This window comes from Rhodamnia argentea, chromosome 1, assembly GCF_020921035.1.
Source record: "Rhodamnia argentea isolate NSW1041297 chromosome 1, ASM2092103v1, whole genome shotgun sequence".
NCBI classification, from domain to species: Eukaryota; Viridiplantae; Streptophyta; class Magnoliopsida; order Myrtales; family Myrtaceae; genus Rhodamnia; species Rhodamnia argentea.
The window spans coordinates 9,743,315-9,758,430 of NC_063150.1; the positions used below are offsets into that span (position 1 = coordinate 9,743,315).

Sequence of the window (15,116 nt, forward strand, 5' to 3'; positions counted from 1 at the left end):
TTTTTGGACCTCGGCGACCGGCTAAACGTGAGAGCCGATGAGGTTGACCTCATCGGCATCTAGCAAAGCTTGCCCCCGCCGACCATTGACGATGCCAAGCCTCGCCAACTTGTTGATTGTTCTCGAAGGATAACATTGGCGACGGTTTAGCCTGTCGAGTATCCTTAAGAGAGAGAGAGAATTGAGCGGGATACTAACCCTAAAGCCCCCAATTGAGTTCCGTAGAGCAACCATGAGAAAGGAAAATGGCTTTATTCACGGACTTTGGTTGTTCATCTGGCCCCTTTCATCTGGCCCCTTTTATTAATGATTTTAAAAATATTTTTCATTGACTAGTCATTTCAAACGATATGAGCAATCATTTTTAAGAAAATATTTTTAAAATCATTAATTCTCTGCAAAATAGTTATGTTAAATCTGATATATATATATATATATATATATATATATATATATATATATATATATATTAAAGTTCTAAGTCGAAGCAACGACGCCGAAAGGTGATAGACAAGTCGTACGTGGGTTGGATTGAAAATCACACACGGTTCTGAATTGTTTGATCTCACAAAAGGATTCTAAGTTTAGCGTGAGCCGACCTGATTATAGAGTGGTTGTCAACTCAGGCAACGAAATAAAACCATCTTTATCCTCTCGTGAATGCAAGAACTACCGGATTTGATGTTAGCGTCCTACTTGGTGAGACCTTTTTCCACTGTATCCTGATCAGTCCGAAATGGAGGAGCAAATAGCCATCACAAATTAGAGATATCGCTCGGTCCGGCGCGTTATCATTCTTTTCGAAGAGGAGCTTGTGGTGAAGGGAGACGCGCTGAAGTGGAAGATCGAGCATAACCCACTGGATGAAGCGAGGATGATCTCTGGCGCCGACCATATGGTTATGTTCTCCAAACCACGATAACTCTGCGCTGCCCTTGAAGAGATCGCGGAACATTACCCTTGAGATTTCGCCTGTTCGAGTTCTCATCGCAGCGGAATAAGATGGAGGTAACTTTGCAGAAGAAGGAGAAGAGTTACGTAATGCATGAATCATACTGCGGTTCAACATTGAAAAGTGAAGTCCAAAACGTGATCGCTACGGTCAATCAAGACTACGTAGCTGGAAGCAAAGTGAGATATGCACAAGTTTAACATGACTAAGATAGTGTTGCTAATTGAACTCAACTGCGGAATACAAAGAGAATGGAGATTAAAGCAATGCAAAGGGAATAGCTCCAAATATAGATATAAAAGAGTATGTACAAGGATGAACCGGATATTTGTGCCAAAGCAGGTCGCTTATAAGATGCTTCAGCAGCTTTTGTCCATCGGGGAATATGTACACAAAGCTAAACAGTATAGAGATATGAAGCCCTTCATGACACAAGATACCACACCTAAGAATGTTAATCAGAGCTCAGCATAGTAGGATGTCCAGTCTGAAGCATCCTCTTGAACATGTCCATTCCAAATGCAGAATCTGACGAACTGTTAAATGGTGGGAAGATGTTAAGAAGGGGTCATGTGTTCAGGATAAATTTAATTCAAAACCAGAAAATAAAGGAAAATCGATTCACTTGACGACACGACATGGGGTTACAACTCAACAAACCCTGGCATGCTGCCAATTGTGCAGTCGCCATGGCTACGCTCATGCATCAAGCGATGTGTTACTGGAATTCATACCAGTCATGGTGCTATCACAACTTTCTTCTCGACCATTAAAAAAAATTGCAAAATCTTCAGATATATGTGCTAATTTTTAATTTCTTGCACTTCCTATCTTCTATACTGCAGATATGTTTATTTAAACAATTTGCTTCTGACCCTGCCTTACGACTGAAGGAAACAGTGACCACTACATTTACCAAAGGCAAAAGAATATCCTCGCCGGACCACAGAAAGCGAAAGTTAATAAAATTATTTCCTTCAGAGATTTTCATCCACCATCTCCTGTGTACACAAAGAGCAAATGCAAATAGCAGAAACCGAAAAGGAGTCAAAACCATCTAGGACCACTTTACAGAGACAAGCTACCGTTTCTAAACCGCTAAATTTCAAATTCAGGCACCTGAAATCTACCGGAGCAAACTGAGTAAATGCTTTAAAGACATTATTTGAATCAAGGAGATTGTCAGATTTGTGAGTCTAAAATCTTGCATGTACATCTCAGAAATTAGAAATGATGCCAATTCACTGATTCCAACCACATCAAAGGACATTTATCTGTTCTTATTTGAAGCATTCAAAGGCATATCTCATGCATAACATATCGCTCGAATGCAGTTCAGCAAGAAAAGTTATCTTTTTCTAATATTAAGGAAATAAAAATCTGATAAAGTCATGCTTCTCAACGAACAAGCAAAACTCAAAGATTTGATTGTGATCATTAATGTTTTACACAATCAAGGCTTCAAAACTGGTTATCTAGTTCTGGGTAAGAACTAACTTTCCAATAGGATTGCAACCAATTGACGGTGAATGATTGAAAGCAAACAAACAAACAAATTCTAAATACAAAGCCAATAAGAAAGCATATATCACCCGAAATTTCTTCTACAAATTGAAAGTTCAGAAACCAGACAAAGATAAACTCTAATTTGGTCTGGCTAGGTTGAAAAATTAGATCAGCTGACCTTGGAATAGCAATTTCATATGGAAATGAGATGAATCCTTCACGATTTGGAATTGGGGGTACGTGTTCCTTTTTGTCATTCACGAATCTAATTATCTGAAACAGAACATCCCGAAGAGAGGCTTCCAGTGATGCCCTGCGGATGCTTCTTTCCTCTAGAATATTCTCTGCATTAAAAAAATCACCATTGTAAAACAACCAAATGAGGCAACAATGCATCTCCAATGAGATGTACAGAATTGCCCATACCCCCAGTGTCAACAACTTTGTTATTATGCGACTTGAGAGAATGCACTTTCGGTTGTTGGGCCACATTCAAACTGATATACCAATGTTCCCAAAATAGCCGTTCCATTTGTTTGCCGAACCATGATACCTGTTTGTTTTTTACTTCAAAGAAGGATAAACATATCTGCATCACGTAATCCGACATTAGGTTAGGAAAAAGAGGAATCTACACTATAACCCTCATGTACTCCCTAAAGGTTTCAAAATGATGCTAGTTCTAATCTCATTAAAAAATCATGAGGGGCATGATTTATCCGAGGTCCCATAGGAACTGCTTATTTTTGGATACTCTTGGTGTAATCTCGGCAGTAAGCCAAGGGCTGACGTTCACATTCGAAAAACTTTTACCACAAACCAGACGCATGACACGTGCTTCTGAATAGTTTACATGAGAAATTGAGCATGCGCATACAACATTCATGCTTCACTAATAATAACCATTAAGACAGGAAAACACCAAAACCATACTTTTAGATGGTATCGTTCAGAGCCAATCAACCCTGTTCTTTATGATTTAAGTAATATTTTCACAGCTTGAAGTACTACCTGGCTTTTCTTATTTGGATGCTTCTCAGCCCAACCAATGAACTGATCTATCTTCTCATCAATTTTCTTCTCGACTTCTTCATCCCCACATTGCACCTATATCATCAATTATTGGGCACAACAAAACAAGCACAACTCCATCATGTAAAGTCCTAGATATCACAACTTAATAATTACAGATTGACTAGGGCTAAGTTAGATAGACCGAACAAGCTGGAAGCTTGGTTTAGTCCAAATTGATAATTTACTACTGTGGATTTCCATGCACCATAAGATGCGGAAAATGAAACATGTAGTACGTACATATATGAACAGGTTATCACCACTATGACCACGAGAATTAAATAATCAAGGGAAGTATGTTTATAGTCGTTTAGACTCATGAAACAGTAACTTCAACATGCGTCCACAGCATATTGCACTTTGCCGACAGATGTCTACGTGAAAAGGGGTGAAAGGCTCAATGAAACATGGGTGCAGAACAGACCATGGAAATAACTCCAATGAAGGGAACTCAGGGAGGATATTCATCTAAAATCAGACAAAATGGCATGTAACCGACCATGCTTAGAACAGAGACTTTACTGCCGTTACTTTCATAGAGAAGTAAAGAAAAATGTTGCGTTTATATCTATCATACATATACCATGTAGTTGACCCCACGAAGCAGTAGAGATATACAGACAAATTTTTACCAAGGATCCCTTCTGCTTACAGGCAGATAATGAGAAACACATCACAGAAAATGGTGCATTATAGGCCTCAAACAAGATTTACTTTCCTAGATAATTACTAGATGATAGGATCACGCCAACTCTATGAAGTCACAGCAGAGCAGAGCAACCCTACCAATCGCCAACTGCTTCTAACATTAAGATGACAGACTAATTTCAACAAATGGAGAATAGAATGAGTAGCTCACCCACTTACATATGTAATTTCAAAAAGTTCCAAGTCGATTTCTTTGGGCCGTACAAGGCCTAAAGCTCGGTGGAAGATAATAGTGTGTAGTATACCTGCACAAAATATCACCCGATTTGATCATTCAACTAAGAGCTGATAAAACGAAAAGTACAACAAAAGATCAGTTTATATCTGGCGATAGAAAACACGACATTAACTGATTAAAGAAAACGACAGATTCCACACCAAGCAAAGCCACTTTGACAGGGATCACAACCAAATAGGTGAAGAATGATATCAGGGCAAAAGCGAATTGTCCTGGTGGAAACACAGAGAAACCTCAGCGGATAGAAAAACCAAGTCTTACGGAAGCTGTTCTCTCTCATGTCCCAAACACAGTCCTAACCCCCGACAACTATCATTCGAACTTAGAATCAAATTGCTAGAAGAATTCCATTCGATGATGCAAACTTACATCGGAGCACTTCCCGAATCTCATAGTGCTCCACCTCCTGCGAAACAAGAAGAAACCGCGAGTTCGTGTCACAAAGCAGGAAGCCAAGTTACACTGACCAGCACGAATCAAGCCCAACTGAACACGAGGTCAGGCGTTCAATTCTCTTACTTCGAAACCCAGATAAAAGCGAATCGTCGCGTGTTTTACATACCAATTCTTTGAGATGGCAGACTTCGCAGTTCATGATTGGCTGACGAAACAAACGAACGAATCGCGAAGACCCAGAAAAAAAAAATGTTGACTTTTCTTCTGCTGATCGGTCGATCGGAGAAGAAGAAGTTAAAGGGACGGTACCCTCGATCGCATGGAGAGAGACGAGTGGATTTTCCGGCGAGATGAAAGGGGTAATTGAGAGAGCGTCGTTTGATCTTGCCTTGAACGCTAAAGCTCCTCTTCTCTGAACTCCGCTGTTTGGCTTTGGAAGAAAGCCTTTTCCAATTTTTAGTTTTTTTTTTCTCTTCTTAATCAAAAAAGGTAAAATCTTAAATAAGGGTCGAAAATTCCAAATAAAAATCTAAAATGAACTTTGTCTAAAATAAAAAAGTATGAAGTATCTATGTCAATCTCAAATAAGAACCTCAAGTGATCATGACAGTTTCAAATAAAGAACCGACTTCATCGACTTGCTAAATATTCCAATCGGTCAATGACAGTTTTGTTCAAACGACAATCAAATTATTTTTTTTATCTTTTCTTTTTTTTCCTCATTCCTTTTTTTTTTCCTTTGCTACAGTCGATGTGGGTCACCAGCTAAGGCCTCACCCTAGTGAGGACTAGCCTTGCCTGTAGCCAACTAGGGCGACCCTCATTGAGGTGAGGTCGTCTCTCGCCTAGGTCTTCGAAGGTGACCTCACCAGCCTTCTTCGGGCAATAGCTGGACAACGGAGAAAAGGAAAAAAAAAAAAATTAAAGGACGATAATGCCCTTGACCAGTTAGAATATCATGCTCTTATTCGAGACCATCATAGTCACTTGAGGTCCATATTTAAATCAAGGTTCATTTCGAGCACTTTGGGCTTTTACTTAAAAATTTTCCAAAAAAAAAAAATAAGAAAATGGAGAATTCTTTTGTTAGAAATAAAAAAATATACATTTTGATATCCGATTAAAGTTGTAAAGAGGCCTCCACTTTGGGACAAAAAAAAAAAAAACACAAACTGATATGCAATATCTTCATTCAAGTCCAATCATCTAAATGCTTAATTATACCGACATGAAAGATGATGTATTGAGATCCTATTGCCAAACTTGAGCCCCTGGACTCACGTCTATGGTGCTCGAAAGTCCATTGAAAGTCAATTGAGTACTAGCTTCTTGTTGGAAGCTTGGCTCAAACAGAAAACCTGCTGTCGAGTTGAGTATTCAGTATGCTTAAGCTTGATTCTAACACATACTCCAGTAGCTCCAGCTCAAGTCCCATTCATGATTAGATGCATCGATCTCGATTACTGATCAACCGGCGCTTGATCTCTTCACGAGCAGCTTGACTTGGTTTCACCCTTATCGATCGATGCCAGCACAACTCAAATTCAGTCATGCTGAAATAACATAGTTTCGCAAGTAAAAGGACTTGGCTACATAGATTGAAATTTTGAAAACCCCCTTTATACAAATAGCATAAGTAGAAAAGACGCGCATGGAATTGATCTGCGAAAGAAAGATAATAAGGTCTATATAGCTTATAAACCTTTCATCCCTTGTTATCGCTTTCTCGTAGTAATTATAATTGTGGAAAGAAGTGCTGTGAGTTATATAAGTTGTTTTGACATATTTCTCGTGATCGCAGCATCTCGTGGTTGCGAAAGTGCACTAACTTTTAGAATGTGGTCTTACATAACTCTGATAAGAATAAATCGAAATATAAATCGTGGCATTTCTATATATTATTGATGAATTATACATGAGTAGATTTGTAAGTTTCACAGGATATCTATCTACAATGACATTGTATTACAACAACAATTACAATCAATTAGTATAACGGGATTACAATCTAAGTGATACACGGAATCTAGTAATATATTTCTAACAACTCTTAAGTGTTGTAGATTTTAAAGCATAAATTACCAAATGCACAGCATTGTTGTATTTATGCACGGCTACATCACAACCCCAGTTGTGCCAAAAAGATATCGGGTATCTTTTAGGGATGGCCCAAAAGAGAAAGTACAAAACTTATCAAATTTGACAATCTGGATCTAGCCCAAATAAATAGGCCCAATGCCTGCAGAATGTTCGGCTCATCTCAGGTTCTTTGGAAAAAGGATGGTTTAGAACTTGAATACAACTTCTAAATCAACAAGACATGGTAATCATTCAATCGATTGGCCCCGTTTTGGAGGACAGAACGATCTTTCAGTTTTCATACATGCTTTTGAGCTGCAGCATCGATTATCTTGTGTGTTGGATGAGATCATCTACTCTCTCGTTGTCTTCCATTCGATACCACATCCATCCGAATTATCTATTCATGTGACTAAGGATGATTGAGTAATTTATAATCATTGTAAGAAAAGTTGAGATTTGTTTGGTGCGCCACTAGATACCGAGAGGGGAGGAGGATCTGTGTCCCTTCTTCCCTCTCGATCTTTAAAGCCCATGAGCCAAGTCTTGGCAATATTTCGAACATCATGTCCAGTTAATTATCCATTATATATGGCTTTGTATCAATCACCACACTACCTCAATTACATGTACTTTTTTCTATATCATAACAATAACCACCAACACCACTTATTAGAAGTGTTAATGATTCGAGTCAGTTTGATTTGTCAAGAAAACCTAACCGAAATCAATCATTAGAGTATAAGTTTGAACCGAACAATTAACCACTAACCTATAGTTAGTAGCTACAACAATAATCCGACTCTTCTGATTCCTCTCGACATCTAATTAATTGGGAAAAAAATCATTATATCGCATATCAAGAAGTCAAAAGCTGCCATTGAGCATAGTTTATATCTGTTTGGGATCTTTCAAAGTACATTTGCTGGAGTTCTAATCACATGTAACTACGAGTAACAATGTACAAATAAACAAACAAGATGCACTCGGCAAAATCTAATCTTGGGTGAGGAGAAATCTCTGTCTCAATAGTGAAAGAGAATGGGCTGTCAGATAAATGTCAGTGAAATATACTCTCTCTCTCTCTCTCTCTCTCTCTCTCTCTCTCTGCCAAGTTTCTTCAGATAACTCCTGTAAATTCCCCAAACCCACATGCTATATCATCTTTTGTGCAGAGAGACATGATCTTGTTCTTGTCACTGCTTCGCTTTTGTCAGGATTTCGAACAGCACCATTGGAATTCAGACAGTTTTTTTATCAATCTTCTGCATTTTTTTTTTTCCATCTGTTTGGTGTCCTTTTCTCGAGAAAAGGTGTCACTCTCATGGAATGTTATAGCACCAAGAACCATCCATTTTTCTACTTTCAATGTACTTCTCTCTCTCTCTCTCTCTCTCTCTCTCTCTCTGCTCACATGTGTTTCTTTGGAGGACGAATTCTTACAAGATTGAAAAACCCTTTGGCAAATACCTAGGCTATAGCTTTGAAAGGGATGTTTGTAGATCCCAAGATGCATGTGTAAGAAACCCCTAATGATCTTTTGTGTGTAATTTTGATGCGTTTTTTTCTCCTCCTTTTTGACCGATTTGTCTGTTGTCGCCCGTCAAATAATGCGAGTTAATGTTGTCGCTCATCGATGAACGTCAAGAAATTTATACGCATGATGTACCCTACCTGACTTTTCTTGGCCTGTTTTCTGTCAAAGCTTTTTGAGTATCACTCAGCCTAACATCACGCTAGAATTTGAAGCCATAATTTCTAACATCTACACCCTCTTTCCCCACTTTTCTCATTCATAAGACTCGGCTTGTTAATGCGAGTAATTCAAGATACAAGTGATTTCATAACATGGGGTGGTTGGATTTTCTTTCGAATTGGAAAACATATAGACATGAGGAGCTAATTTCGAAATCGCAATTACGGCAAAGGTTCTCCTTTCGGCCTAAGCACGGACAGGCGTCCATTTACACAGAGATAAATGAAAAATGCGAACTCGATCAGCAGGAGCAAAGACACATAATACATATGTAAGTGAACAAATGGTTCCTCCTATGGGAGATGAACCAATGGCGACTCCATGGAAGATCAATAATTGAGAGCGTGACATGATCCCACAGTATATTCTCCTGTGTTGTAATTTGATGGGGGAGATGTGACGCTCCCTATCAATTTGAGTCACACAGGAGGGTCGACTTTTGAACCGCAAACCTTTTCTACGTCCTTGATGTCCAAAACCGTACAGAGATGTCCATTGCTTGGGGCAAAAACACTCTACCCAGCAGAAGTTCATCAACCTACAGCTCGAGTTCAAAGTAGACATGGAAAAAATGCTCCAAACCAGCATATCAATGCTTGACAAGTTTTTTATGTTCTGTAGATACGGGTTATTAATAATAGATCGGAGAAAAAGAGAAAAGCTCAAGCTGAAAGTTCGAAAAGATCGCAGACGATGACGCACAACCAAACCCGGGTCAACCCGTTTCATCTCCACACGATGGATCCGCCATCATGTTCTTTACTAAGTGTCTGCATAAGCTGTTCTTTTGTTCCCTAGCAGTAAAGCTATGGCGCAAAATGAGTCCACGCGGCTTTCCTCAACTTCTGTTTGCTTCTCTCCTTCATCACTTGGATTCCATCCGCCAAGTTTGAATCGAATTAAGTTTCCCCAACTAGCTCGGAACGCATTCGATTCGATCGCGTGAAAAAGTATTATGTTCAAACCCGGAACAGTTCCAACAGCGAGTCCATTGCCAACCCCAACATTCCCATTTTCCCACCAAAGACGAAAGAGGACGAGTGTTGAGAAACCCTAGAAAAAGCTAAGATTGCCGCTAAAGAGGGAGACATGGCGGGGGGGCCCGGATTAGAATGTGGGTGCGGATCACATCCATGCATCGTTGTCACCCTCATCACCTAGCACATCTAGCTACGCTTCTGTGTAGTGATTAGTCGTCACGACCTTAATTGCTACACTGCTTGCATAGAATATGGATATAATTGTGTTCTCCCTAGGTAAAAATTTCTATGTTGTTAATAGTGGGAGGACTTGTTTATTCAAAGGTTAGGTTTGATGGACGGATTCGGTGGGAAAGCGGATCTCACTGGGACTCCCAAGACGACAGCAACAGATAGCGACCCAGCATGTAAAGGGTTGATAATAACAAAGAGGAAATGAAAGAGAAAGAGAGAGAGAGAGAGAGAACTTACTTCAAAGAGCCAAGATGAAGAGATTCAATGTGAAATTGTATGTATAATGTATTGTTATTATTAAGTACAGAGAGTAAACTCTTAGTGTAGATTATTCTCTTGAAAGTTTGAGATAACATTAGAGAGATTTGGTGAAGATCCAATCCACTCTTGTGGCACACAAGATCACGGCTTGTGTTGCACGCATCTCATGCGCTAAAACTTTCAATTTGAAATAATCGCTATGTCGAATATCTAAATTCGATCCTATCAACGATGCAAGAAAGTAATGGAAATTCGCACAACACAAGAATTTACGTGGTTCGGCAACGGAGATGTTCCGCCTACCTATGTCCACGGGGAGATGAGATTTGTTTCACTAAGAACGTAGAAAAGTGTACAGCCGCTCTTTCTCACAACCTCTCTATCATAGAGACCTGTTTCGCCCTAAACATATATAGCGAAACCCTACATGGCACAAATTATAAAATTGCCCACATAGCCTAAAATATTTAATTTTCCCATAGAAATCCTTCTATAACCGAACATAAAACGCCTCTCGCGGCTCGGGGGCCTTTCGGAACCGCCTCATAATCTCTTGAATAACAGAATACAAGACATCAACCTCAACACGCTAATCTCGTTCACGCTTGCCTTTGCACTTTGAATGTTTATCCTATGCTTTTTGTGTGTTTCTCATCTTCAATTCCGTCGAATGAATGTGAATGCATGCGACGTGTGTGGAGCTCGTACAAAATTCTAGAGAAGTTGACAGACGGGCATCGAGAATTACACGACGATTTAGATAGCCGATAGAGACTCGCGAAATCACCTTCTCGCTCGCGCAAGCACCGCTTTCAAGTTGCCGTGGAATTAATCCGTCTAGACTACTTTATCGGTCATGATCGCCGACAACAGCAGGTCTGAGATGAATTAATATTCAAAATACGTGTAACCCTTGCAGTGATTGACCATTCTTCATAATTCTCTGTATACCTTAATGAACCTAAGGTCCTCGGTCAAATTGAGCATCATAAGGGACGATTCAATCCGAAGATGCCCTAAAGTGCACCGCTCGATACGAGCTCTAATCAGTTTCAGGTCTAATTCTTCGTGAAAAAAGGGGTATGTTTTGGAATTTTGCTTGCTTTTTCCGTATACTATTGTCATGCGCTATAACAATCGCACTAAGTTAAACACAATCTCATGATATACAGAGAGAGAGAGAGAGAGAAAGAGAGACGTGGGGATCGTGCAAAACGTGAAGTCGTTTTCGTTCATTCTTTGACAAGGACGGGACCCGGTGGGGGTAAAAGCCGGGCAGCGGGCAGCGGGTGTCGGTCACTCCACGTTCGGTCTCGCGGACCGGACGGCACGCGCGGTCAGGGGGCCTGCAAAGCGCGGGGGTTCTCGAAGAAAGCGGGCGAGTCAAAGCTCGGTCAACACTGGCACTCGAAGACGTTAAGGAAAAATAATTAAAAAAATAAATGGAATTATTAGCAAGTGGGGAAACAAAAACAAAAACAAACACGGTGCTGCTTTTCCATTCTCTCCCCCCCCAATTTATTCCTTTTCCCTTCGCATTGTGATTTCGCTTTCAATTTGATTGTAGCAAGTGTCCTCTCTTATTTGCTATTTATTTTTATTACGTTTTAGTTTCTTTTTTTGCATGGCTGGATGATTTTGAAAGCAACTATCCAAGTTGTTTCGCCAGGGATTCTTATCCTTAAGAGTAATTAGCCCTAAACACGAACTTGCTGTACGAATGCCACCGCCCCATCGTCGGCCGTCCTATGTGGCACATCATTATGTTAGCGGTTTCCGGCAAAAAAATCGGATGGAATGGCTGCGTTGAGGATTATCGCGCAGATGATTCTTGCTGCATCGGCAAAATCGGAATGTTCGGGGCTGAATTGTCATCCGCAACTGATTTGAAGATTTACGATATCCTTCTGTGCTCCCCGATTCATGCGGAACGAGGGCTATGCGTTTAAACCCTAAATCAAGGATTGAACAAGAAAGGACATGTTTGAACGTGAGGAGGTGCTTATGCCACTAGCTCTACTACTTTTCACTTGATTTTGCTGTTAATGGGTGTGGGTGGAGTTGGGGGAATATGATCAATAATTGGGTCAAGGTCTAGTGGGGGGAATCGAGTCAACCTAAGCCGCCCCTATAGGAATGTCTTTTAGCATGCAACGTCTACGGGACGAGGCGCCAATTCACCCTGAATTGATGCTGAGGCGACCGATTCCGCTTAGACTTTTCATTAAGAAGGAATTTGACGATTTCGATCAAGAAGACAACCACTTTACTTAAATGTGAACATGAGAATGTTCAAATGGGAAATTTTGGTTTTTAGCTGTCCATATAGTAAGAAAGACGATTAGTAAAACACCGTTGATTAATCCAAAATTCAATTTCAATTTCACACCAATTTCCAATAAGACGAAACCCACTATTTTTTGTTTTGTTTAATGTATCACCGGAGTGTGAACACGAGAACTTTCAAATGGGAAAAATTGGAAAATTTTACTAACGTACTTAAATGATTTTGTTATTGGAGCACATCCCTTCGGAGGTCCACTAATTAGCTAATTAAAATCATGGAATTCTAAGGATTAACTAATCTCCAGAGCAAGGTTACCAGAAGTCAATGAGCTTTTCGACATATTTTAACATTTTTTTCCTGTCATGATTAAAACGCATTATGTCAATATTTAAAAACAATGCCCACTAAAATTGTCTTGGAAGCCAAGTGATAAGATTTTCGTTCTTCATCACCAATTATTTCCACATTGCGATGGTGATTGACGAATGGTTGTACCAACTGGGGGACAAGCGGACCCCGCCCTTTTCTTTTCCCCTCCCGTTGTTTTCACTACTTTTTAATCTTATCATATGTTTTTTTGCCCATGTATCTATCAATTTTACGTGGTCCAAGGTTTTACATTTCTGACCACATCTTTATCTAAGGTAGCTTCGTTCACATTATCATGACAATGTGGATTTTGTCGCAACATTAGTCACGTTTATCGGGTCAATATTGAGAGTAAACTAATCATTTCACTAGTAGCGGACAATTTTAGGTGTCGTTTGATTTGATTTGCCTTGCCTTTATTTTTTTTTTTGTCTCATGCAAGTGTCATTAGGTACAACAGTTTCAATGGAGACCCCAATCCTCAGGACTTCTGGTCAAAATTGATGAGTGGAGATCTTTCGAGTTGCCTTGTAGAAATTCTTGTTGTAGGCTCCTTTTTCATGTGTTTTGTGCTCACGCGCATCAAGAAAATGCAAAGATTTGCTTGAATGCGCGGCCAATATTTTGAGAAACGTATACTTTGTTTTCCATATTTTTTTTTTTGTGTTGAAGATGTAAATATTATAGAACAGATGAAGTACAACAGCTTAGGGGTATCACCCAGCATTACAAATAGTGCTAATTATTCAAAAAGATTGAGGTAGGAAGTCTCCACATATTAGCCAAAACTACATTTGTCTGAGAAGGTCGAATTTTTTGGTAAAGTGAAGCTCTATCTCTTATATTTTTACGAACCTTTGCCTGTTGTTTTCCGTATTTTGCCTTGTATATATACTAACACCTCAAGTCATGTCGATTTTTGTTTTTTGGGATTTCTTTTTTTGAAAGTTAGGATGGTATTTAGTTTCCATTTTGAATTTCATCTTTGTTTAAAAGTGTTCATGGCTTGTTAGAATATAAAGTTTACGATCAATGAGCGAGTGGTGTATTTATCAAATGCGTTCATTGCTTATGAAAAGATATAAAATTGTTGTCACTAAAGGACGACCATAAGGTGCATTTATCACAAGTCTCCATTGCTCAGTAAATGATATAAATCTACTGAAAAAAAATGTATTGAACAATATAATCTTTTGACATATACATATAGTATATAGAAAAGATAAAAGTACATGGGATATGCATAAGAGTACCACTTAATTTATTCATGCACGGAGCATTGTAAATTTCACCATATTCACCTCATTATGTGAAAATAATCGAAGATTGACAATACAACCCCTTCTCATTTTAATCAGATAAATCCCATTTTTCTATTTTTTTTAATTTAAGAATATGTAAATTACCAATCGACGACTAATCAAAGAATTGCCGAATAAGCAAGAGAAATAAACAACTATCTTAAAAAGTTATCGAAATTATCGGACAAAAAGGAAGAAAAATATGTAAGTCTCGTGAATTGTGCCGGTCTTTATTGCCAGTCCATAAAATACGTCTTAATCACTCATCCATGTTCAGACCGATATGTTATAATCTCAATCTTGTCAGGTGAAGTATGCTCATCCTTATAATTCACATTTCACATTGAGTTCAACACGGATTCTACATCACTTTCTCTGAAGTTATCCTAGCAATTCCAATTACAAGTCTTTTGAGATGACGAAAGTCAATTTTAAAAGAATTTAAGTGTAAATTTAAAGGGCTTTTTGACCCCAGTTTCTACTTGTTTCTATTGTTTATCCAGCTGATTATTTGGCCCAATGGAAACGTGGTTAAAAGCTAAAAAGTACAATCTAGAAGCAAAATTATGTCACTATATTTTGGCCTTGTGCCTTGGATTTAGGGCCAAAATATATGTTAATTATAGATTTTTACATTTATTTGTGGGACACTGCAATATCATATATTCCATCTTAGTGATTCATTCGAGTAAAAGCCACAAGACTAATGATTTAAGAATTTTGGGTCCAACTTTTTTAGCTTTAAGAACGACAGAAAAGGTTACTTACAGAAACAATACCAAACACAACAAAAACAAGGAATATTGTCCAATCGGTCCTAAACCGGGAACACGTATATCAATTCAATCCTAAACTTTCCAACTCTGCCTATTTAGTCCTAAACTGGGTGTGCGTATGTCAATTCAATCATAAACTTTCTAATTTTGTCAATTTAGTCCTAAATTTTTACATGAAATTTCACTATAGTTATTTCAA

The 15,116-nt window shown here is 38.8% G+C and overlaps 1 protein-coding gene across 1 annotated transcript; it reads right to left on the minus strand.

Annotated features, from left to right (window-relative positions):
- Nucleotides 1-1,205: 1,205 nt before the first annotated feature.
- LOC115740201 (autophagy-related protein 101) lies at nucleotides 1,206-5,322 on the minus strand. The gene is made up of 7 exons (XM_030673658.2): nucleotides 5,041-5,322; nucleotides 4,848-4,884; nucleotides 4,400-4,485; nucleotides 3,470-3,565; nucleotides 2,885-3,047; nucleotides 2,637-2,802; nucleotides 1,206-1,488 (listed from the first exon to the last, which is right to left on the minus strand). Exons 1-7 carry the CDS (start codon nucleotides 5,071-5,073, stop codon nucleotides 1,407-1,409), a joined length of 663 nt encoding a protein of 220 aa, XP_030529518.1. The 5' UTR covers nucleotides 5,074-5,322; the 3' UTR covers nucleotides 1,206-1,406.
- Nucleotides 5,323-15,116: the final 9,794 nt, after the last annotated feature.